Below are 25,073 nucleotides of genomic sequence, written 5' to 3'. Positions count from 1 at the left end.
CTGGGGAGGCAGAGCTAGGCAGATCTCTGTGAGTTCGAGGCCAGCCTTGTTTACATGAGTGAGATCCAGGACAGGCACCAAAACTACACAGAGAAACCCTGTCTTAAAAAAAAAAAAAAAAAAAAAAAAAAAGATTAAAAGTAATAATAATAATAATAATAATAAGTGGTGCACGCCTTTAATCCCAGCACTCGAGAGACAGAGCCAGGCAGATCTCTGTGAGTTCGAGGCCAGCCTGGTTTACAGAGTGAGATCCAGGACAGGCACCAAAAAAACTACACAGAGAAACCCTGTTTTGAAAAAAACAAAAAGAAAAGAAAAGAAAACAAAAAAACCCACAGTTTTGGGTGCTCTTGAGGACAGAGACATTCCTTGGGGTACACGGCTTTAGTGATAATTTTTAGTGGCTGATGACACTGAATTTCCTATGCTAGTGGTGACTACATAGGTGTCTGTTTTATAACTTCTAAATCTTGTTTGTGTGCTACATTTGGGGTGTATGTTCATGCTTTTTATCAGACCACTACAGTTGGTTGGAGAGTCTCTGTTAGGATCTTGCTTTCAGGCATTTTATGATCCTATTACAGATAGCCCAAGGTCTGAAGTGTGGGGTATACTGCTTTGAATTTCACACTGGTCTTATTCTTATCGGGATGATAGATGATTATTAAGCCAAGGCTGTAGTTATTTTGATTTTAAGTTTTGGTCGTTCTGGGAATTAGCACATGGTCCTCACAAATGCTAGGCAAGCCCTCTGCTACTTAGCTATATTCCTAGCTCAAGGCTGTTGATTCCTGACAGGCGCCTCCTGTGCTGTGTTTTCAAGGCAGCTGGATAGCTGAGTGAGAGTACCGGTTCCCAGATCTCTAACCTGTTGTGTGTCCCCGAACACACACCCATGACGTGAGGGATGGGATTAGGTTAGGGTAATATGGTCCCTTATAGTTCTGTGTTCTGAGGCCAGGGTCTTTCTCTTCTCAACCCTGGTGTCTTCTCAGCCAGGTCCCAGTGATAAGAAGTCAGAACTACTGCCAGCTACGTGGAACAGCAATAAAGAACTGTATGTCCTCCGGTATGAGTCTAAGGATGGGGCCAAAAAACTCCTTCTGAAAGCTGTCTCTGTGGAGAACGGCATGATCATCAATGTGCTGGTGAGTCTGAGCCCAGGGTCTGCTGATGGTGTGGGATTCAGATGACTGTCTAGAAACCCATTTCAACAGTGGATTCAGAAATGTCCCCAAAGCCTTTATCTAGTAATTCCACTTTGGGCATTTTCTCCTGAGGTAAGAAACCAGAGTAGATGTAGAAAAGCTTTGTACATAAAGGTGTTTACTGCCTGTATTATACAGAAAAGGGATTTCCTGTCTACAGCAATACTCACTCAGTGACAACACAGGAGATAAAAGCTATTATAGTCCCAGCAGCTCTTTTAGTTTCTTAAGTAAGAGGTTTTACTGACTTGGGCCCTTTACATTTCATGTTTATTGCTCTGGAGACTATCATCTCACCATACACATACATACCTCCACTGTTCCATCATTCCTTTAGTGCTTCTCTCTCTCTCCCTTCCTCTCTGTCTGTCTGTCTGTCTCCGTGCCTCTGTGTGTGTGTGTGTGTGTTCATGTTCATCTATTCAAAAAGTTCAGTCATGACTATCCACCCCTACCTGCCAGACAAGTCTTAAGTGCTAGCTCTCAAGCCTGTTTATTTTCCATTTGGTACACATAACATCTTGCATTTATGTTCTTATTTGTGCTCTGCTTTTAATGCTGGTATTTTGCCCCTGAACTGTGAGCACCTTGAGGTAGATGACTTTCTTTCTGTTCCATTTTGTGTTGGTGGTTTGTATGTGCTCATGGAAGTATCTGGCTGTATTTTTCATACTTGGGTTTTTTCTACTCAATATGTTTCAGAGGTCTTTACATAACACAGATAGATAGACACCATTCTCTTTCATTACTATATATTACTCCACTGTCCTTTCCCTTACTGATGAACATTCAGTTCTTATCTAAGAACTGGCTTCTTAGTTGCAAACAATTAATTCCTTCAGGTTAATTTAAGTGGATTAAAAGAACTGAGATAGCTCATTGAAGTAGGTTCCAGGCTAGGCTTCCAAAAACAGTACCGCAACCTCTAGAAACCACTGTTGCTTGCCCCCTTCCAGGCTTAGGTACTGATTAGTACTGTCAGTGTAGAGTGCCCATGCTGTGACTCCTGCAGCCCGGTTGTTCCCCTCATGAGCAGGATGCCTGCCCTTAGCTGGGGCTGCTTTTCTATGTTGCTCCATGTTATGGTTATGTATTCATCAGGTACCTCAATTCCTTGCCCACCTTCCCCTGTATACCAGTAAACTGAGAACTATACCCCCGTCTCTCATTTTCTGTTTTCACTTTTCTAGGAACATGGCACACAGCAGGTGGCAGACTTGACTCTGAACTTAGATGATTATATTGATGCAGAAGACCTGAGTGATTTCCACAGGTACTTCTAAAGGATGTCTTTTCCATGAGAAAAGGCAGAGAGACTCAGTAGCGAGAAATGAGGAATGGTATGGAAGTGCCCAGAGAACAAGTATGGTTGACTAAAGAGCTCGCGTCCTAGGCATGGTCAGTTCTCTGTTCTCTTCTTGTTTGTTTGAAGACAAGGCTACATAGAAAATGTCCCATGAAGTAAAATGATGCATTCAGGAGTCCACAGATGCTGCAGTGGCTCCACACTTGGGTCTAGACTAACTGCTTCAGTCAAGAATAGGTCCTCAGGGGGCCAGCAAGTGCCTCCGTGGGTAGCAGTGACACTTTCCGGTAGAGGTGCTTGTGCACAGGCATGACAGCCTGAGTTCTGACCCTGAATCCCACAGGTGGCAGGAGAGATCCATGAGAGAGTTGTTCTCTGATCTCCACACACGTGCTATGGTGCGCGCGTGCACACATACGCACATATGCACACACGCGTGCGCGCGCTCACACACACACACACACACACTACACACACAAATACATTCTAAAAAAGAATAGGTTCCTGCCGGGCGGTGGTGGCGCACGCCTTTAATCCCAGCACTTGGGAGGCAGAGGCAGGCGGATCTCTGTGAGTTCGAGGCCAGCCTGGTCTCCAAAGCGAGTTCCAGGAAAGGCGCAAAGCTACACAGAGAAACCCTGTCTCGAAAAACAAAACAAAAAAAAAAAAAAAAAAGAATAGGTTCCTTAGAGAAAGCATGCTTAATCAAGTCTTCTCTCCGCTCCCAGCTTTTGTTCCCAAATAAACATTTTAGAGCCCAAAGTTAGTTCCCAGCTGCCCACTGTTCCCATCATCCTCTGGTGCCAGAGTTTATCTGTTACAAGCCCTAGACCGACCTGGGCACAGCACCTCTACGTTGGGGTTCACTGTTAGTGTTGTACGTTATGTGAGTGTGGGCACACTCAGGGTTTTAGTGTTAGATGGCACTGTTTCACACTGTAAGCATCCTTTGTGTTCTGCCTGTTCATTCCCCCTCCCACACTGTCCCTGAGCAACATCGATCCTGTTGCCGGCTCCATAGTGTCACCTCTTCCGTGAGGTTGTGGTTGGAAAAGGAGTCCACACAGGGTGTTTTCTGATGCGGCTGGACTGCTCTGCGTGCCTGCTGCAGTGACTGAGGGAGTCTGCACTGCCACACCCTGGTCAGCATTCGGCAGTGCAGCAGTGTGTCTCCCTGTACCAAGTGCAGCTCTTTGGGGACAGGATATGGATCGTCTTTCTTAGGCTGATTTCTCTCTGTAGTTCTTCTTTAATGAGGCTGTTCAGGTCAGTTTTGCTCAGTTTCAACTTAGGTGGTTCATTCTCTTACTGAGTTTTAAGAGTTCGTTGTATAATTTAGGTGACAGTCCTTTATCTGGTAAATGCTCTCCACATATTTTCTCCCAGCTTATGGGAGAAAACTTTTAAAGTTTGTAACCTACAGAAGAGAGACAGTTTGCAAAAACACACAGTGGATTAACCAGTTTTTAATATTTTGCTGTTTTTGCTCAATAAGAAATTATGGTATTTTTTATTCTTGAACCATCTGAGGATTATTTATAGGCTTTATGTAGTTTCATCCCTAAATACTGTAGCATGGAACAACAGTGTGTGTGTGTGCACATGTGTGATGTATGTTCATGTGAGCTTGCATGTGTGCCTGTTCTTTTTTGTTTGTTTGTTTGTTTGTTTGTTTTCGAGACAGGGTTTCTCTGTGTAGCTTTGGAGCCTGTCCTGGAACTCACTCTGTAGCCCAGGCTGGCCTCGAACTCACAGAGATCCGCCTGTCTCTGCTTCCCAAGTGCTGGGATTAAAGGCGTGCGCCAGCACCACCTGGCATGCATGTTCTACAATATGTGTTTGCAAGTCAGAGGACAGCCTCAAGTTTAAGTCCTCACTTATGACAGGGTCTCTGTTGTTCTGCAGCTAGTGGCCCACAAGCTTCAAGCGTGGTTTTGCCTTTGCTTCCTATTTTGCCACAGGATCACTAGGATTGCAGGTGTATGCTACTGTATCTGGCGTTATATGGGTTCTGGGCATTTGAATTTGGGTCCTCACACTTGAGTGGCAAGTACTTTACCCTTCCCTCAAGATCCCCACTAAAGCCATCTCTTTAGACTAGCAATCTTATAAGGATGTCATCTTCCTTAACTTTAAAACAATTATCACACTTAAGAATGTAGCACCAGGGCTGGAGGGATAGCTTAGCCGTTAAAGGCTAGGCTCACAACCAAAAATATAAGAATGTAGCACTGTTGCAATGTTTAATATGCAGTCCACATTCTGATTTCTGCACCTGTCCCAACAGTGTTCTTCAGAGCTGATCTTTTAGTTTTTTTATCCACCTAAAAAGTGCCCATTGCATTAATTTTTAAATTCATTCTAACTAACATAGTTCTTAGACTTTAATTTTCTTGTTTTATTAAGACTTGAAGTGTGTGTGTGTGTCTGTCTGTCTGTCTGTGTCTGTGTGTATATCTATGTGTATATTCTCCCTTGCCTTTTGTGGTGCTGGAATCAAAGCCTGACCTCATGGGCTGTGTTCCTAGTAATGCATGAAGGAAGAACCATCTCATGGAAGCACAGGCTCTGAGAACTAACTATGATCAGCTCTTCAGCACTAGCCTCCTTCTCACCCTCTGCTTCCAGCCTGCATTGTGGTGCTCCTAGCCACTTCCTCCCATCTGATTCTCCTCTAACAGTCGTTGAGTACCACCTCTTCTAAGCAGGAGCTGGTGCCCCTCGGTGTGCTTGCTGGCTAGCTAAGAGTGTAACCCTGGCTAACTCCTCTTTGCCTTGGCCTTTCTGTGTCCAGACAGTAGAGTAGGCTGTCTTTAGCCACTACCAAAATGACATTTGTTCTTGCAAGGAATAGTCTTCCAGGAAATTCTATAAGAACTTCTGCTTTAGGAGTTGGTAGTTCTTGAAATCAGGACTGATTTCTACAAGTGAAAACCCATAAGGGAAATAGATGCCTTCTCATATCATAGCTGATTGAAGGGAAAGAGGAGGTAGACTTGTCTCGCCTTAGCTTAGGCAGAAAAACAAACAACAGAGTCCCTAGTGTTCTGTGTGCTAAGTAAGAACATAATCTGTGTAGAGTTGGTTGGGCCATGGGCTCTCAGATCTTCTGGCCCATGGCAGCTGCTGTGCCATTTGACTTTTTGTTTTGTATTATTTTGGGTTGGTTTTTATGAAACAGGGTCTCATTCTGTAGTCCTGGCTGGCCTGGGACTCACTTTGTAAACCAGGCTGATTTTAAACTCTCAAAGATCCCCCTGCCTCTGCCTCCTGAATGCTGAGACTAGAGCTACAATGCTTGGCCCTTTGTTACCTTGTTGTTTTGTTCTGCTTTTGTCTGTGTGTGTGTGTGTGTGTGTGTGTGTGTGTGTGTGTGTGTGTGTGTGTGTGTGTGTGTGAGGATCTTGCTAAGTAGGCCAGGATGCCTCAGCTTCTTGGTAATTTGTTCTCCATTTCTAGAATTTTGTCATTTCAAACATTTTACATAAATAGAATTAATATGTAATCTCAAGTTTGGCTTTTTCACTCAGCATAATGTTCTTGTGATCCATCTAAACTGTAATGTACATTAACTGTTTGTTCCTCTTGTTCACTGAGTATATTCTATGTCGTGTATACAACAATTGATTTTACCACTCACTGGCTAAAGGACAAGTTAAATGACTAGACTGTGTCCCGTTGGGGCAATTATGGATAAGGATGCCATAGCATTTGAGTACAGACTTCTCTGCAGTTGTGGTTTTCATTTCTCTGTGGAAAATGCCCCAGAGTACAATGGTAAATTCGTTTTTGGTTTCGTTTTGACGTGTCTGCCATTTCACATGCACTACCATTATGAGCAACCACTTCTGTGCATCTGTCCTAACATTTGATTTTATATTATTTGTTGACTGTGCAGTGACCTCTTTGGGATCGTTAATTTTCATTTCTCTAATACTGAGTGAAGTTTTGAGGTGTTTCATTTCGTTGGGGCAGGCTTTCGTTGGAAATTTGTCATAGGCAAATAGTTTCATTGATCACTTTTTAATCTTTATGATTTTCTTCTTTTCTCTTATTATAGTGCCCATAGCTTCCAGTGTTATGTTAAATAAGGGCTGCCAGAGAGAGCTTCCTTGCCTTATTCCCACAGTTAGGGGACAAAGGATTCTGTCCCCACTATTGATTGTAGGGCATACAGCAGATGTTTTTTATCAAGCTGAAGATGGTTTCCTATATTCTTAGTTCTTTGTTAGTGCTGAGTTTTTAGCATGAGTGGATTTCTCATATTGTTTTGTGAAATGGCTTTGCTTTATCAGTTGGTAGGATTATCTGATGTTTTTTGCTTATTTGTTAGAATGGTGAGCTACATTGATTTGTGGATATTAAACCACCCTTGCTTACCTAGAATTAATCTTATTTGGTCAAATTGTATGATTTTAATATAATTTGAGCTCAATTTTAATATTTTGTTGAAAGCTTTTGTTTTGAGTTGGTAAAGAAATGCTAGTATGTAATTGTTTAGTTTGTGCTCTTTCTAGTTTCAATATCAGACTAGTACCGACTTCCTGAAATGATTAGGGAGTGTTCCCACCCGAGTTTCTGAAAGTGACTGTAAAATTTTGTAACTAGACTTTACTGTATTGGTGTCTGGAGGAGGGTTATGTTTTGTTACTTTTCTGTTGCTGTGATAAAACACCATGACCAAGGCACCTTATAGAAGAGTTGATTTGGACTTATGATTCCGGAGGGGTAGGGGTCCATCCTGGGGAGGAAGCATGGCCGCAAGCAGCAGGCTGGAGCAGGATGTTAAAGGCTGACATCTTAAACCACAAGCAGGAATCAGAATAAATTGAGAATGATGCATGGCTTTTGAAACTCACCCAAGCAACACACTTCCTCTTGCAGGGCCACACCTCCAAAATCTACCCAAATAGTGCCACCAACTGGGACCAAGTATTCAAATGCCTGAGACTATGGGGACATATCATTCAGATCACTACAGTATGGGTCCAGATTTTTCTCTTTGATCCCTACATTATCTGGAAGTGCTTGAGTTCCACAAGTTCAAAGACTTCTCTTTTAAGTTCTAATGTGGTTCCATATGACTAGGGAACACACCCTGTAGGACTTCAGGTGTGGAGTTGGCTTTATGGACCAGAATGTGGTTCATTTTTAAAATGGCAGTTTTTAAGGAGCCTAGAGTCCTGCCCACTTGTTGCTGTCTCATCTGGCCACCACACCTCTGCTGTAGCTCATGTTGCTTATTTCTCACAGGCAAGAAAGGATACCTAGGAGGGGCAGCCTTCCCAGGATGTGGCTGAACTGAGCTCCAGAACCCTGCCTCCACCCCAGGACCAGGATCCTGGTTCATCCTCACACTGAGCCTTTGCCTTCCATGACCCTTCCCATGACATGTGATGAACACATAATGAAGCTGAGGGAGGGGTGGCGTGGGGATAAGGAGGAGCAGTCAGTCCAGGCCCTGTGCCCCTACCTTCACCTCTTTCTAATGGGGTGGTAAACGAGGAGGGGCAACTCAGATGCCTAAGAAAGTTAGGCCCAAATCTCGGAGACAGCGCCAGGCTGTTGCCCCCCTCACCCAGGTCCGCCGGACGGCCCGTTCCCACCATAGTAAACAGGCCAAGCGCAAGGCCAAAAGTTCTCAGGGCCGCCACCCCTGCCACCAGAATACTGTGCACAAGATTAGCAGCCAACTGCAGGAAGCTGACTCCTCGTCTTCTTCCCGTAGGACCTACAAGAATAGTGAGGAGCTTCGGTCTCGGATCCGATCTGGAATTATCACACCTATCCATGAGCAGTGGGAGAAGGCTCGTGCAAACAGTCCCCATCGAGAGTTGCCCCCTGCCACTGCCAGAGAGGTGGACCCACTCCGGATTCCTTCACACTACCCTCACACTGCCCGGCAGCCTCCTTGGTGAGTATGGAGCCCCTAGTGGCCAGCCCATGAGTCTGTGGTAGGATCCCACTCTCCATCCCATTCTTCTGCTTGACCCCTCCCTGGCCTCCAAGTGTCTTCAGCAGAATTGTTGAAAGTCTTGGGGTGTGGAGGTAGAAAACAGAAGCCTGACTAGATCAATGCGTTCTGGTGCTGCTGCTAGTTTCTCTGACTATGCAGCTTCCTAAGCTGCCTGCCTTATTTCTAGAGACCACACAGCCCCTCCATCTGCAAGGGTCAGGGGCTGCTGCCCAGGTGAATCACAGTTACTGTGTGTGGGTCTGGGAGTGAGACTTTTGGGGAGAATGCATAGGGACAGAAGTGCCATCCTGAAGGAGAGGCAGCCCAGTGTCTTCTTCTCCATTTTACTGCATCTTGTTGTATACCTTCACCACTGACAGCTTCAGAAGATGGCCAAAATAGCTGCTATATGAAGGAGTCATGTCCAAGATCTTTGCAGATTAGTTTAGCAACAATAGTCCTAGAGACTTCTCCTCTGATGGAGGGGACAAAGACCAGGGGACTGTAGTCTCTATCTGAGACCACATGTCCTAGTCTGGAGCGTACAGTATAGTTGTACATTTTGGTTAGTTGACATAGTTGATCAATTAAAATCTTATAATTAATAATTGGCAAGTCAGTTTCTTCTAAAATATTGGATCCTGTAGAGAGAATGGAGAACAACAAAAATTACTTGAAATGTCTAGGAACTGCTTATGCTGTTACCCACTTATTTCATGGAAGAGGACTGGCAAGATGGCCTGCCTAAGGTCACCAGTCACTAATGAAGAGGCAGAGTAGAGGTTGGATCCCAGGTGTCTTCACTCCCACCAAGTGCTCTGGCTGTGGTCTCAGTGAGCATGCTTGCAAGATTTAAGAGTAAGTGCTGGGCAGTTTCTAGGCCTGAAGCAGTGCTACCCATCACTGAACAGCTTTAACAGAGCTGCGAGCCTCTGCCCTTCACACGTGACACAGACCCGTGCTTCACTTCTCACTGTCCACACCTGCATTTTACCTGCCTCACACCTAGAAACCACCACTCTGCCCTCACACGTGGATCTATTCTCCTAAGTGTGGAGTGGCCTTTCTGGGGCTTGTCAGGGATATTGGATGTATTCAGCTAGGAGCTGGAGAGGTCAGTTCGTTGTAATGGAGAATGCCAGGTGGATAGGGGCTTTGCGCTCCTAAACTCCTAAATTACTAAAAACTATCCGATAAAGGGAAGGTTGTACGTGTTGGGTTTTTTATTTTGTCTTTCTGTCTAAGCCTAACCTTTTATTGTTGGTCTTATCACTCTAACCCCTTATGTTGGCTCCATCTGTCTGTAGGTAGGAAATTGTCTGCCTCAGATCATGTCCTTTGTCCTGAAAATAAATTTTTCCTGTGCTTATCCAGTGTCACTAAAAGTAAATCTTCAGTGTCAAGCCCTTATTTAGGTCATTCTAAATTTATTTTTTGATCCTTATCAGTTTGTCTTTACATGTGATTTTTAACAGTTCATGTTCTGCATCTTCTTACTATTCTGTTTAGTAAAATGCTAAATATGTCTTTTTTTAGTATCTGATACTTCATTTTCTGGTGTGCTGTGATTTGTCTGAATGCTTGGAGTATTTCAAGCATTTCAGGTTTTCATTGAGAGTAGCCATGAACACTCCCTATCTAATTCTGTATCTGTATGTACACACACACACCATAATAAGAAATTAAATACATTTTTTAAAAAGAAGATAACTAGATTCCGTTCACTTCCTTCCCTCTCTTCGTAGTTGGATTCCCCCCTTTTTCTTTTCCTCTGGTACTACAGATGGAACCCAAGGCCTCATACAAGTTAATAAATATGCACTCTACCACAGAGCTATATTCCAGCTAGATTCTTATTTCTGCTTCTGCATTCAGTGATGTGGGTTTTGTTGAAGGGTCACACAGATTTTTGGAGTAAAGAGTGATAGAATGTTACTGCTGTAGCTGGCAGCATGAACCTGAGAGAAAAGGGCCTAAAAATGAGGTGGACGAAAGTCTCATGTGTTAGGCAGCTTTATTCAGAGAATCAGACAATTTGTACTCTGAGGGTTAAGAAGAGTCAGATGAGTAAGGTGTTCAATCACAAGAACAAGCCACATGTGGCAAGACATGTTTTTCCATAGAGGCGTATGAATAACAACAGCTGAAGTCAACTCGCTCCTGTCCGCTGCACCTGGGGAGAGCACAAAACCACATTGCAAGAACAACTCTGTGTTTTGAGGAAACTGAGGTCACATGACTCCATTCTTGGACTGTGTTCCAACAATAGAGTAGTGACCTTTCTAAATACTTTTTGTGGTTATTCTTTACTGTTATACTAAGCACTGATTGACAAGTAGTAATTTTTACAAGTTAGTTGTGGTGTGAAGACTCACAGACTTTCTGTGTGTCTGTTGCATTAAAATCTGCTCATCTGTCAAGCCCTTTGAATGGCTCTTTTCATCCATTATATTGGAAGATCATTTATTTGAACATTTGGGAAATACTAATTCCAAGATACATACATCTGCTAAAAACTCATATGTTTTATTTAAAAATATCAAAAATAACATTCAAAACTATTACTAATATCAGAAAAGTACTTGAATTTTTGTCACGCAAATGGTGAATACTTTTCCAATTTGCTAGTTTTTACTTAAAAATTTCATTTTCTAACTGGTAACATATATTGCTCATTGTTTTCTTTGAGCTAACAGGTCTCTTCTTTTGGAGAAAGTGCCAAATATATAATCAAGTCTGAATAACCACAGTCTTTCTGTTATTCTTTCAAGTAAAAAGATGGTTTTATTAGAAGATGTCTATTCCATTTATAACTTAAATCAATGGTACAAATTCTTTCTAGAAGTGCTTTGGTACATGTGATCTCCCCCAGTGTGTCTCACAGAATATAACAAGGCTTGTACAAAGACAGACATTAGAAAATACCCTTGAATGTGGTTAATGTACCCAGTCAGACTCCACTGGAGAAAACTAACTTTTCCTTTGCAATGGATGTCAGTTGGAGATAACTTCTTCTCTAGGGATGGAGAACCGTGCCTGCTTCCCCCTTGCAGTGCGGGGAGGGCTCTGCCAAACTTGAATGTGTGTGCAAGTCCTGTGAGTGTTGCCACAGTCTGGAAGTTCCTGTGAACATCAGTCCTGTTGTGTCAAGAAGACACGGTTTCCTTGGTGTCGCCCATCCCCTCTGGCTCCTAAAATCTTTCCTTTCCCGAATAGCCTCCAAACCCCGAAGAGAGATATTTGATGAAGATGCCCCATTAAGGGCTAAGTGTTCCAAAGTCCCTCACTCTGCACATTGTTCAGTTGTGGGTCTCTGCTAGTTCCCGCCTACTCCAAGAGGAAGCTTCTAGGATGGTGGCTGAGCAAGGCACTGATCCACATGTCCTCAGGAGTCTTTTTGTTGCTATGTTCCTTTAGCAAAAGAATCATTTTATTTGGTTTTCTCCTGGGCCCATGGCCTATCCAGTCTCAGGTTCTTGGCCACCCAAGCAGTGCCAGGCTTGGTTCCATCTTGCGGAGTGGGTTTTAAACACAGTCAGAAAACGATTGGCCACTCCCACAATGTCTGTGCCACTATTACAGCAGTGGCACAGTTAATTAATTTTGTTCTTTAATTAGAACCAGAGAATCTTGAATCCTTTGGATTTTTTTTTAAATCCAGGGATAGCAAATTTAGTTCAATAATATTCTTATAGCTACTGTTGTCTTGTTCTATATGTGTCAGACAGCATATTCAGTGTGTTCAGCTTCTCAGATCTGTCATTTAGCAGATGAGGAAGCAGGTTTGTGTATAATGTGCAACTTCTTATGTTACAATAATAATAGAGTATTGAACACTGCTTATTGAACTCTTTACTGTGTAACAGGTATTATGCTCTGGTAAACACTATCTTTTAATCTGTATGGCAGCCCTCAAAAATAGATACTCTTGTCTGTCTTTTGTGGAAGAAAAGCCTGAGCCTTGGAGATTTCATGGCTTGCCCCGGGTCATACAACTGTTAAATGGTGAAAGTACAGTTTGAACTTGAGATTCACTCAAAAGCCTTTGCTCTTTTCTTATCCTTATGTTACTCTCTGTGCCCATCATATGTCAGGCACTGTACTAGGGCTCTGGCACTGTGTGATGAGATATGCCCCAGTCTTTAATCAGCTCCCAGTTGATGACTGATTGCACCTTTCAGGCTTATCATATGTCTTGAAAACAGTGACAGAAGTAAACCTGAGGTATGCTGAAGCAAAGAGAACAGTGTTAACCTGAAGGACTAAGGAGAGCTGGACAGAAGGAAAGGCTTCATAAAGGTGGTACTTAAGCCTTAATTTAAAAGTATATGGGCCGGGCGGTGGTGGCGCACGCCTTTAATCCCAGCACTCGGGAGGCAGAGCCAGGCAGATCTCTGTGAGTTCGAGGCCAGCCTGGGCTACCAAGTGAGTTCCAGGAGAGGCGCAAAGCTACACAGAGAAACCCTGTCTCGAAAAACCAAAAAAAAAAAAAAAAAAAAAAAAGTATATGGAACTGAAGAGATGACTCAGTAGTTCAGAGCACTTGTTGCTTTGCACAGGACCTGGATTCAGTTCCCGGCACCCACATGGTGGCTCACAGCCATCCATAACTTTAGTTCCAAGGGATCCAGTGTCCTCTTCTGACTTTCATGGGCACTAGGCATGCATATGGTGTGCGCGCACACATACACACACACATACACATAAAAGCAAAACATTCATACACATAAAATTAAATAAATCTATGTATTTAAAAAAAAAGACCAGTACAAACTTGATGCTTTTATAAGTGATTTGTTTTTATGGTCAAGGAAACAATAGAACCTATGGGACTATGAAGTCCTCTTGGGTGGGAGTAAACTCTACTAGTGCTAGCTCATAAAGGAAGAAGAGGTACATGTGACACACACACATAACCATGGGCAGATGGTATGTGCCCCAGATCCACATTTGACCTTGAGATCATGGGAGCCATCTAAAGGTTTTAAAAGTAGTCTAGTTATAAGCCCTTTACTATTTATTGGTTTTGTTTCACCCCTCAAGGAATCTCAGTAAGAATCTGACAGCTTTGATGCTACTAAAATGGTTAATATTTATTGAGCCCTTACTGTGTCCTGAGTAATCATACTAAATGTAAAGATTATATCAGACATAATCTCCTAAATTGCCAAATAAGAGGAGGTAGGCACTGTTGTTTTCTATATAGAAAAGTGAGGCACAAAAGATTACCCAGAAAGCACAGGTCCTGTGCTTCGGGTCATGATTCAGCCCTTTTGCGTTTCCTCTTTTTGACATGCGTATCAGCAGTTGTTTTGGAAGTGATGATCATGGTTTGGATTGTTCCAAGAACAAAGTCCACATGGCTGCAGTACAGTACAGAGGTGGGGTCAAAAGATGAAGAGGATACCATAGTTTAGCACAGATCACTGGATGCTGAGCCCTAGGGCCAAGGTTAGAGGCAGCAGGAAGCCACTAGGTTAAATTCAGGAGGAGGGACTTCATATTGTCCACATGTTGAAAAGAGCTCCCCAGCTCCTCTGTAGAGCGTTATCGATTCTATAATATAGAAGGACGAGAGTAGAATAAGACTAGTGTTGCATGAACTTTTCCTGAGGAGATGAGAGCAAATATCTGTTCAACCCAGGGGAAACACCAATGACTGTCTAAAGAAACAATTCCACCCAAATCCTGCTTGATTCCTTGTAGGAGCAAGCCTGGGCAGTGGACAGCCACTACACTGAAGAAAACATCTGCCTGTCTCCTAGCTCAGTGACTGTTAACTTATATGGCCTCAGGGAAGGGAGGAGCCCTGTGTTCATGCTTTCTTCCTGTGTGATGCCTCTTGATCAGTGGTTCTCAACACATGGGTCATGACCCTTTTGGGGGGAGTCAAACAACCTGTCACATATCAGATATCCTGCATATCAGATAAATTTATATTACAGTTTACAACAGTAGCAAAAGTACATTACTACTTCTAGCAATGAAATAGTGTTCTGGTTGGGGTCACCACAATGTGAGGAACTGTGTTCAAGGGTCGCAGCGTTAGGAAGCGTGAGAACCACTGCTCTTGAGCCTCCTATCTCCTCTGTGAAGGAATGTAGGTGAGCACAAACCTGTGGGAGTGTTGTGAGTAGCAGTAGCTTCTGAGAGTTCAAGTGGACCACAGCCCCATGTCATGGCAAAGGCCAATGAAGGCTCTCAGCAGGAGATCTGGGAGGGAGGTGAGAGTTGCTGGTAAAGCAGAGAGTTGACCTGACTGGGAATAGAAACCAAGGATGATGCCAAGGATGGTACAAGTTTGTTTCTGGTTTAATGGTTTCTTTTCTGGACTACTCTGGTGGTTTGAATTGAAAGGTTCCCAGTTGGTGGGACTATTCAGGAAGGATTAGGAGGTGTGGCCCTGTTGGAGGAGGTGTGATACTGGGGGCAGGCTTTGAGGTTTCAAAAGACTCGTGCCATTCCCAGTGCTCTTTCTCCTTCTGTTGTGGTTATGGATCAAGGTGTGGGGCTCTCAGCTGTTCCATTGCTCCACCACCATGGACTCTAACCCTCCAAAACCATAAGGCAAATAAAATGCTTTCTTTTATAGGTTGCCTTGGTCATGGTGTTTCATCACAGCAATAGAACAGTAACTAAAACAGCAACCATAGCTAATGTAGACTCGGGAGACACATTTCATGTACCTTAGAGCCCATCTCTAAATATTCTTATCATACATTACAGAAGAATTGCTATCTCAAAGACTCAGTCTGTTTTTAAGGATTTTGATACACCCAAATAGTTATATTAATTCATCTTCCTACTATACCCCAGTATCATTCCCCTGTCCTTGCCAATGCTGGAGTTGGTCTCAGGTTTTGGGTGGTAGTTCATTTTGTTTGTTTAATTCCTTAGGAAAAAATATTGTCCCCCATGACACTTATAAACCCAGTCAGGCAAACACACCGGGTAAGCCATTTGCAGTACATATAGACAAGTTTTATATTGCTGCATAACAAGTTGTTTAAAATGATACCTATTTATGTCACTGTTCTATAGATCAGAAATATGGATACACTCAGCCAGACTCTGCTCCGGGTATGAGAAGCTCAAAGCCAAAGTCTCAGCAGGGATTTAGTCCTTTCTGGAGACCCTAGGAAACAGTGTGCCTCCAGTGGGTTGAAGCAGAGGGCCCTGCTTCTCCTCCTTACCTCACCTCTGCATTTCTTCCTCTGCTCTTCACCATTAGAGCAGCTGCCATGTATCAGGTCCTTGTGCTTCCGGTCTCCCCCTTTGCCTACCTTCTCTGTCACCAGTCGCTGTGGTTAGGTTATAGCTCACTCAGATCATCTCCCCTTTTGAGAGCAGCTGTGCTGTGTGTCAAAGCAGCCATAGGAGTACTTGTTCACTGAAGTCACAGGTTCTGGGGGAGAGAGTGTAGAGTTCTGATAGGGCCCAGATTGTACCTACTGCAGTCTGTCTCTGGCTTCCTAAATAAAAAATGCACTTCCTTCCCTCAAGGTCCAAGAGCCTTGCACCATTTGTGCATCAACTTAAGTTCAAAGTCTTACCTAAATTTTATTATGTTAAAAGACCCAATCTCACCCTCTAACTCCAGTGCCATGGAGGCTCCTGAGTGCAGCTTCTTTCTCTCTGCTGACCAGAACATGTCACGTGCTCCCGATGCTTCCATCGTATAGTGGGCAGGCAGAGGGGGGCAGTCAGCATCTTCTCGTAGAAGAAAACGTGTGGAAGTTAGTTAAAGCTCTCTCAGACTGGGGAGCAGATTGGAGAATGGCAGAATCTGAAGTACCACCAAATTTTCAGGCAGTGAATTAATTCACCACTGTCTGCCTGATGTTGTACAGTCTGAAATCAAGGAAGTTGACTGGCCTGGACAGGGTGCTCCAGGTCAGCCCTGTACTTCTAGCCTTTCTCCATCCCTTTGTACCCTAGACTTCCGTCTGTAGACACCTACAACTGAGAAAGAAGTCCTCCTTTCTAGTGGGAAGACTCAATGTCTCTAGAGTATAAGGCTGAGCCAGGTGTGGCCTGGAATCCCAGCACTCCGGAAGCTGAGAGAGGATTCCAAATTCAGCTCCAGCCTGGGCTACATGGTGACTATCTCAGAATGCTACCACCTACTACCAAAGATCATGAGACACACCAGTGTGGTTTTTCCTCCCTTTGCCTTAGTGCCACTTGATATGGACATTGGTACAGTTACAGAGCACTGTAACTAAAACCCAGTTTTCTAGCAAAGGACAAAAATAGGGGATCTCTCCACATGGAAATAGAATGTGCCCAAAAAGACCACAGAGAGACAAGAACTCAGAAAGGCTCCCATAAGCAGTAGATGGGCTTCTGGCCTCACTTGCAGACTACACAAATACACTTAAGTTTAAAGAGTAGTTCCAGCATTTCAAGAGCAGAACTACAGGAGAGCCTATCATCCAGCTAGACAGGCTGCTGGACACCACACATGTAGTACAGAGCTTAGTGGTATTGCAAAGGCTTTAGGAACACAATGGACATGGTTTGTTGGGTTTGTTTTTGAGGTAGTGTCTCCCTATACAACCAAGGCTGGCCTCAGAACCTCAGGATTCTTCTGCCTCTGTTCCCTGAGTTGGGATTATAGGAGTGCACCACCATGCCCAGCTCAGCACCAGTGTTGGAGCCAGAATTTAGAGCCCTAACCCAACTGCAGAAGAAAAAGATTTTTTTATATGTGTGAGCGTTTTGGCTGCGTGTGTGGGTGTGCACCACATGGATGCAGTGCCCACAGAAGCTAGAAGAGATCATTAGATCCCCTGGAACTGGGGTCTCACAGCAGACAATTGTGAGCTGAATACTGGATACTCGTGGGTTGGATACTGAACCCAAGTCCTCTGCAAGAGCAGCCAGGGCCCTTAATCACTGAACCGTCTCTCCACCCCAAAGAAAAGATTTAAAAATAAAGTTTTAGGAACTTATGGAACTATTATAGAAGACCTAGTAATATGGCTGTGGGAATCTTGGGAGAGGAGAAAGACTGCAGTAAGAAGGTATACTGGATTAATGGCAGCTAGAAGATTGCTTGATTTGGCAAAAGATCTAGAAAGCTTGGCAAATCTAAACAGTGTGAACCCAAAAAAGTCAGTGCTTGGACATATAAACTGCTAAAATTTAAATACAAAGAAAAACATCTGTAAGCAACTAAAGAAAATGCATTGCTTATGCAGAAATAAGAATGTCAGTGAGTGTTTCTCATCAGAAATCATGGAGACCAGAAAATTAAATCAGTATTTTTAGTCTGGAGAAAGAATCGTCAATCAGTAAGTCAAACAAAAGGCTGTGTAAAAAGTCCCACAGATAGAATGAATCAATGAGAGAACAGAATGTCAGGGTTTGAGTATAGGGTAGAGCAGTGGTTCTCAGCCTTCCTATTGCTGCGACTGTTTACTACAGTTCCTTATGTGTGGTGACCCCCTCCCCCATAAAATCATTTTTGTTGTTACTTCATAACTAATTTTGCTACTGTTATGAATTGTAACATATCTGTTTTCCAGTGGTCTTGGGCAGCCCTTGTAAAAGGATCATTCAACATCCCCCACCTAACCCAGAGGAGTCATGACCCACAGATTGAGAACCACTAGGGTAGAGAAATTAGAACATTCATACAATGAGAAACTATGGGGAAAAAAACAAATCTTTGAATCATGGGTATAGAAGAAGGAGAAGAAATTCTAATAAAAGCATAAAAGACACTTTCAATAATAGAAAATTTCCCAGATCTAGAGAGGGAAAAAAACGCCCATGTGTGTTTTTCATGCCAGGCACTTAGAACATAAGATCAGGAAAGAACCTCCCCTATGCCATGTTACAGTTGAAACACTAAATAGAACAAAGTATATTGGAAGTGGCAAGAGAGAAACACTGAGTCACAGAAAGGCAGACCCATCAGAATAACAGATGTCTCGACAAAAACTTTAAAAAGCCAGGAGGGCTTGGAATAATGTATTTTAGGCTCTGAAAAACAAAACGTGCCAACTCAGACTACTATACCCAGCAAAACTATCATAATTTAAGGAGGAAGAAAAACTTTGCACAGTAAAAACAAGCTGAAGGAACTCATGACTTCTGGCTCGGCTTTACAGATCCTATTTGGAGGAATCCTTCATACCAAAGAGGGAAAAAAAATGCATCCAAGATGCTGTCAGTTGTCTGGTGGGCAACAAGAATATGAGATTTTTAAAAGCATTACACATTAATATTTTTATCTACAGTTCTGAAATAGTAAGAACTCTGGAAACCAAATGTATCTTTAAAATTTTTATTATGCCAGGCAGTGGTGGCGCACGCCTTTAATCCCAGCACTCGGGAGGCAGAGGCAGGCGTATCTCTGTGAGTTCGAGGCCAGCCTGGGCTACCAAGTGAGTTCCAGGAAAGGCGCACAAAGCTACACAGAGAAACCCTGTCTCAAAAAACCAAAAAAAAAAAAAAAAAAAAAAAAAAAAAAAAAAAAAAATTATTATATTTAGTGTGGGGTGTGTGTGTGTACTCAGAGAACATCTTGCAGAGTTAGTTCTTTCCTTCTACTGTGTAGGACCAGGGGATCAAACTCAGGCCACCAGGCTCAGCAGTGATGCCTTATCCTACCAAGCTATCTCAACAGCCTGCAAAGCTTGGTGCCTAACCTGAAGAAGCATGAAAGCTTTTGTGTCTTCACTTATCCTACTTAAGGATCAATATTCATTTTTTGCAGAAATAATAGGATACTAGTTACAGGATCCTTTTGAATGTGTTAAATACACCTCTTGGTGTATCCATTGAGCCTTTCCAAAATAGGATGAAAAAATCTGAATTCCAACATATCTAGCCCAAGATATAAACCTGAGTATATTTTTTGACTCATCAATTTTGAAAATAAGGGATGCATTACCTATTTAAAATTAAAATTTAAAATGAATCTTTTTTTTTTTTTTTTTTTTTTTTGGTTTTTCAAGACAGGGTTTCTCTGTGTAGCTTTGCGCCTTTTCCTGGAACTCACTTGGTAGCCCAGGCTGGCCTCGAACTCACAGAGATCCACCTGGCTCTGCCTCCCGAGTGCTGGGATTAAAGGCGTGCGCCACCACCGCCCGGCTTTAAATGAATCTTTTAAAAAACTAAAGAACTAAGTTTAGCAAACACCTGACAGAGCAGGTTCTTGATAAGTGGCGGTCACTGTTGGTCCAAGCCTCTCCTAGCAGCAGGTCCCTTATTCTCCTCAAGTGTGGTTACCATCATTGTGCCTTATTGGGTGTTACTGTCAAACTTAGTGTCTTAAAAGTTGGGGATACAGAGACATGTGACAGGTCCCTGCCAGCCTGGTATAAAATCTCCTACTCCAAATCCAGAACACACAACCCTGACAGTCCTGAGGTCTCCCCAACTTGCCAGGCCACCTTAACTGTTTAGAAGGGAGTCATCTGCATTTCTGTGCCCAAGAGTTTGGGACCATGCACAGAGTGTTTCTTTTTTCTTTTTCTTTTCTTTCTTTTTCTTTTTTTTTTTTTTTATGTCTGGAGTACATTAGGACTGAGCCTCAGCCATAGAAGCAGTGAACAGCATGATGGTCCCTGTGTTGTGTATTTTAAATGGATTCCCAAGTCATGCAGAATGAGTTCTTGGAACGTGTTTGCCTTGTAGCAAGGCTGTGAAATACCTACAGGACAGCCATGGAAGTCTGAGTACATAAGTTACTGGGGTGGACCTTGCAGCTCCCCTCTTCCACTCTGTTTACTTTCTTCTTCCCACACTGGTCCAGAAGGACAATGGAAATGCTGGTTTCTTAGGAACCTTTACTTCTGCTCTTTACTCATTCTCAGTTTTGCTCCAGAGCTTTCTCAGAGAAGGAAGAACTTGATCCTTTGAAGGGAAAGGAGAAAGTATTAGAGATTGCAGAGGTTTATGGCCAGTGGCCATCCAGCAAGCTGCAGTTCAAAGATTCACAGTAGACAGTGGTGCTATAAGTACGCAAGGGCCGTGATGGGCAGGTCAGGGAGTGCTACACCCCACTCAGGCTCTCATGCCTCTGTCTCACCTCGCCTGAGAAGCTTTTATGTTTTAGCTCTCCGGTTTTGGTTTTGAAGTAATATTGAATGTATCAAAAGTTCTTGAATCTTATGTAAAAATATAAGAACTTTAACAAAGTCTGAACAAAATAGAATGTATCTGGGGTTATTTAATAGTTTGTCTTTATTCAGACTCAGCCCTTCATTATTTTAACTTTTTAAAGATTAACTTATTTTTATGTGTCTGTGCCTGTGTAAATTTATGTGTAGTTCATGCATGCAGGTGGCCGTAGAGCCAGAAGAGGGTGTCACATCCCCTGGAACTGGAGTTACAGGGGGTTGTGATGAGGGTGCTGGGAGCCAAACATAGGTCTTCTGTAAGACCAGTATGTTCTCCTAGCTGCTGAGTGTAGCAGGAGTCTTAGAGAGTCTTATTAATAAAATCAAACCTGAGTCAGGTATTGGGGTGAAATGCTGGATGGTCAGAGAGACAGAACAAGCCACAGCTAACCTCACCTGGCCAACTGCTCAGCTGGTCTTGTTTCCTTAGACTGGAAGCCTCTGAGTCCTCATCCAGAATGGGTCTCAGCTGAATTGCTGCTCAAAAGCCTGACTGCTTAACCAGCCAAATGCTTCTAGTTTCTGGTCCTCACGCCTTATATACCTTTCTGCTTTCTACCACCACTCCCTGGGATTAAAGGCTCGCTTTCTGGGATTAAAGGCTTGCTTTCTGGGATTAAAGGCATGATGAGTTACCATGCCTGGTCTGTATCCTTGAACACATGGATTTCTGCCTCTGGATTGCTAGGATTAAAAGCGTGTGCTACCACTGCCTATCCTTTATGTTTAATATTGTGGCTGCTCTGTCTGTCTCTGACCCCAGGTAAGTTTATCAGCATGCACAGTATTTTGGAGAACACAGTACCACAGCTGAGCCATCCATCTCTGCTGCCTCAGTTTCAACTTTTGATTCTTTTATGTCTGATGAGTATTTGGGCTGCGTGTTTGTGTGCCATGTGTATGCCTTGTGCCTGTGGAGACCAGACAAGGGCATCACATCTCCTGAAACTGGAGTTACAGATGGTTGTGAGCCATCATGTGGTGCTGGGAATTAAACCCAGGTCCTCTGAAAAAGCAGCCAGTGCTCTTAACCACTGAACCATCTTCCCCAGCCCTCCCATCCAGTTCTAACTTTTGTTCAGCTCTTTTCCACGTAATTTACCGTTTAGTAGGATCAATGTTAATCTCTGCTAAGGACCACTTTAAAGTATTCCTTATGTTGTGATTGTATGAAAGTTTCTGCCTTGTCTGGTGTTCCTTGTGCACCCACTGGCATCAGCTTTAGGCCCCTGGGAGCCGAGGTGTTTGGCTGCTCTGGGAATTGTGGTAATTGTCCTTGTTTGTTTCAGGCGTGATCCCCTGAGCCCATTTGCTGTCGGGGGAGAAGACCTAGACCCCTTTGGGTGAGTATTTCTGGGGAGGTGGCAGCAGTTTGACTTGCTCAGTGGCTTGCAGCCCAACTCATCTAATTTTAGAGTTTTCATCAGCCTCCCTTTGGAGTGAAGGAGGTAGTTGCTGAATGGCTGAGGAATCATTGCTACTCTCGGTGCTCTGCCATACCTAGAGCAGCAGAGAGAACTGGGAGGACTGCTTTCCTCCCTCTACATAGGAGGCTCGCAGCCCTCTCCTGGCTAAGAGTCATGAGGGTTTATCAGATGCAGAGAGAAGAGCACACAGTGGGCCGCAGGCTGTCGAGCAGCAGCTCCGGGCTGTTGCTGGTTACCTCACCCCACAGAGGGAGTCTCTAAGCCCCACTGTATCCTCTGATTCTCATCCTGCATCCAGCAGATTCATTCTGCAGCCTCAGCTGTGCTCTGCTCTCTGAGTGAGTCAGAGGAGGTTTAACTCCTGCTGAAGAGTGACCCCACTTTCATCTCATTTTTAGATAGTAGGACTCACTCAACTCTGCAGAGCTGCTCAAACAGTGACCTCAGCATGTGAGGAACATTAGCCTATTCATCCCAGTTGGAGTTCATGAAGTCAGGTCCATAGAACTCAGTGAGGGACAGAGAATGTCAGGAGCAAGGCTTGGGCAACCCACAGGCTATCAGCAACTGTACTGAGGCCCTCAAGGAAATAGCAAAACCACATCATGGGTGGTCATGATGTTATTACTCCTAGATTTAGAGTAATACTCTGCAGAGTCTGACAGTTCTGTATTGATCCTGGCCAATTCTAGCTCCAGTTCTTGACCAGTTGACCCCATCAGTTGTAAGACATGGCAGAGATCTCAACTCTGTGGGCTCGGGAAATCCTGCAGAACTTCCTATACTGCTACAGGCCCTTTCAGCATCCGCAGTATACACTTTGTATGCACTTTGTGTTCTTGTTTACTTCTTGCTTGATCTCGGGTCTGCTTGGACCATCTACAGTAGTCATCCTGGTCAATTTCAGTTCACTCTATGCTTGTCTCCCTTCTTCAAGGGCAGTAAGTCCCTGTCGCAGCTGCTTACCCAGCTTTCTTCCTGTCTCAGGTGTCAGAGAGGTGGCATGATTGTGGATCCCCTGAGATCTGGCTTCCCAAGAGCACTTATTGACCCATCCTCGGGCCTCCCAAACCGGCTTCCCCCTGGTGCTGTGCCCCCAGGAGCTCGCTTTGACCCCTTTGGACCCATTGGGACCAGCCCATCTGGGTAGGTATTCATTCAGGTATGCTGAAAGGTGGGATTTGATGGCAGCTCAGTTTGGCTTAGTTCAGCATTGCAGCCCAGGTATCTGACTCCAGGCACAGTTACCACTGCTGCCTCCCTAGAGCATTCCAGGAGTTCTCTCTTCACCTCCTTCCCTTGGTGTCTTAGAGTTATCATTGCTGTGATGAAATTGAACAAAGCAACTTGGGATGTAAAGGGTTTATTCCACATCAGTGTTCATCAGCGAAGGGAGTCAGGACAGGAACTCAGAGAGAGCAGGAACCTGGAGGCAGGAGCTGATGCAGAGGCCATGGAAAGGTGCTTTTTAGTGACTTGCTCAGCCTGCTTTCTTATAGTAACCAAGACCACTATCCCAGAGATGGTCCTGCTCACAATGAGCTAATCTGTCCCATCAATCACTAATTAAGAAAATGCTGTACAGGCTTGCCTACATTCCGATCTTGTGAAGGCATTGCCTCTCAGGTGACTATAGCTTGTATCAAGTTGACATAAAACTAGCCAGCACACTTGGTGACCTCCCAGGGAGGACTCAGAGGAAGAGATGCTTGGGCCCATAGTCCTTTTACAGATGAGAAGGGCAAGGCCTGGAGAATGGGTATTTGAGCCAAAGTAATATTTAGACCCAGGCCATAGAGTTCGTGATTCAACTCCATGACACTCTGTGGGCCTCCTCTATACAGGGCATGTTTCCTGTGCACTCAGCCCCCTATCCCTCCAACTCACTAGACCCTCTTTCCATTGCAGACCTAATCCAGACCATCTCCCCCCACCGGGCTACGATGACATGTACCTGTGAAGGCCTCAAGAATGTAACATCTCAGCCTCCCTTCCACTCTCCTGGAGCTGCCACCACTAGCCCCATCTGTGTCTGTGTTCTTGTGGACTCAGGGCAGAGGGTTCTGCCCATGTGTTTTCAGGCCCGCTGGGGTTGCATCCCCAGCCCTTGTCAGAGCCAAGGCGCCTGCTGCAGTACTCCATCCAGCTGCATATAGGTCCCAAGGAGAAATCAGTGTGTCTCTATCATCACCAGCTCCTCCCCACTTCCAAGGGAGACTCCGGCAACATAAACCCTACACCCGATGCAGTCCCGGTCACAGCGCTATAAGAACAGAACGCATTTTGGATGTTATTATAAGAACCAAATGTCAATACAGAATTCATGTTGCCGGTCTCCCACTGTCCTTTTTATGTTAATGAACAAACTCATAAGAGTTTGAGCCTTCATAGGACTAAATGACTCCTAGAAGGGCCCATTCTTCTCAAGCACCCCCCTTTCATAAGTTACTCTTGCTCCTGACATCACTAAGATGAGCCCCACTCAGGCTTTGTGCGTAGAAGTGTGACTGGAACCCCATGAACCACAAGGATGGTCTCACCAAGGCAGGCACTCTAGAAAAACTGCCGTCTCCTTCCAAGGGCATCCTCTTAAGTTGCTCCTTGTCTGTGCAGCCCTTGGCTGTCTCCATGGGCTGCCATGGCCAGTAAGTAGAGGAATAAACAGAACAGATCTGTAGGCTAATCTCATTCCTCCCCATAGTGGCCCTAAAGAAGTCCTTTCTCTTAGAGGCTAATGGCTGCCTGTGAAAACAGGCTCCTTCACTGACGCTTTGTAATGCATCTGTGTGCGAATGGGAATAACCCTAAGGACTGGAGAAGTGGAAAGAAGGAAAGTCTACAGCTGTGCAGCTTGTCCTCTTGTGGCCATCGAGAGCATAGGGACATGAGTCCAGCCAGGTGTGGTATTAAACTTCAGGAGGGAGGGGGAGCCCCAGTGTCTGGAAGCCTGTGTCCACCCCCCGGTCTGTAGACTGTCTGGATCCCTGGAAGCCCCAGCTGACAGGCTTTGGCAGTGCTCAGCCCTGTGCTGTAGTGATG

The 25,073-nt window shown here is 44.2% G+C and overlaps 1 protein-coding gene across 3 annotated transcripts in view; it reads left to right on the top strand.

Annotated features, from left to right (window-relative positions):
• Psmf1 (proteasome inhibitor subunit 1) overlaps positions 1–24,369 on the top strand; it is a 30,266-nt gene extending 5,897 nt beyond the window's left edge. Inside the window, exons 2-7 of one of the 3 annotated variants that reach the window (XM_052722561.1) lie at positions 999–1,151; positions 2,402–2,484; positions 8,246–8,431; positions 21,897–21,950; positions 23,022–23,180; positions 23,943–24,369. In XM_052722561.1, the coding sequence (XP_052578521.1) occupies positions 999–1,151; positions 2,402–2,484; positions 8,246–8,431; positions 21,897–21,950; positions 23,022–23,180; positions 23,943–23,994 (687 nt within the window). In that variant the 3' untranslated portion in view covers positions 23,995–24,369. Of the gene's footprint in view, positions 1–998; positions 1,152–2,401; positions 2,485–8,245; positions 8,432–21,896; positions 21,951–23,021; positions 23,181–23,942 lie in introns of those variants that run through there. The other 2 variants (XM_052722563.1, XM_052722562.1) reach the window with 2 other exon arrangements.
• Positions 24,370–25,073: the final 704 nt, after the last annotated feature.

Source organism: Peromyscus californicus, unplaced genomic scaffold, assembly GCF_007827085.1.
Source record: "Peromyscus californicus insignis strain IS unplaced genomic scaffold, ASM782708v3 Scaffold_7__1_contigs__length_154581171, whole genome shotgun sequence".
In the NCBI taxonomy this organism is placed as follows: Eukaryota; Metazoa; Chordata; class Mammalia; order Rodentia; family Cricetidae; genus Peromyscus; species Peromyscus californicus.
The sequence above is the reverse complement of the archived record's forward strand: the minus strand, read 5'-3'. Positions and strand labels throughout refer to the sequence as shown.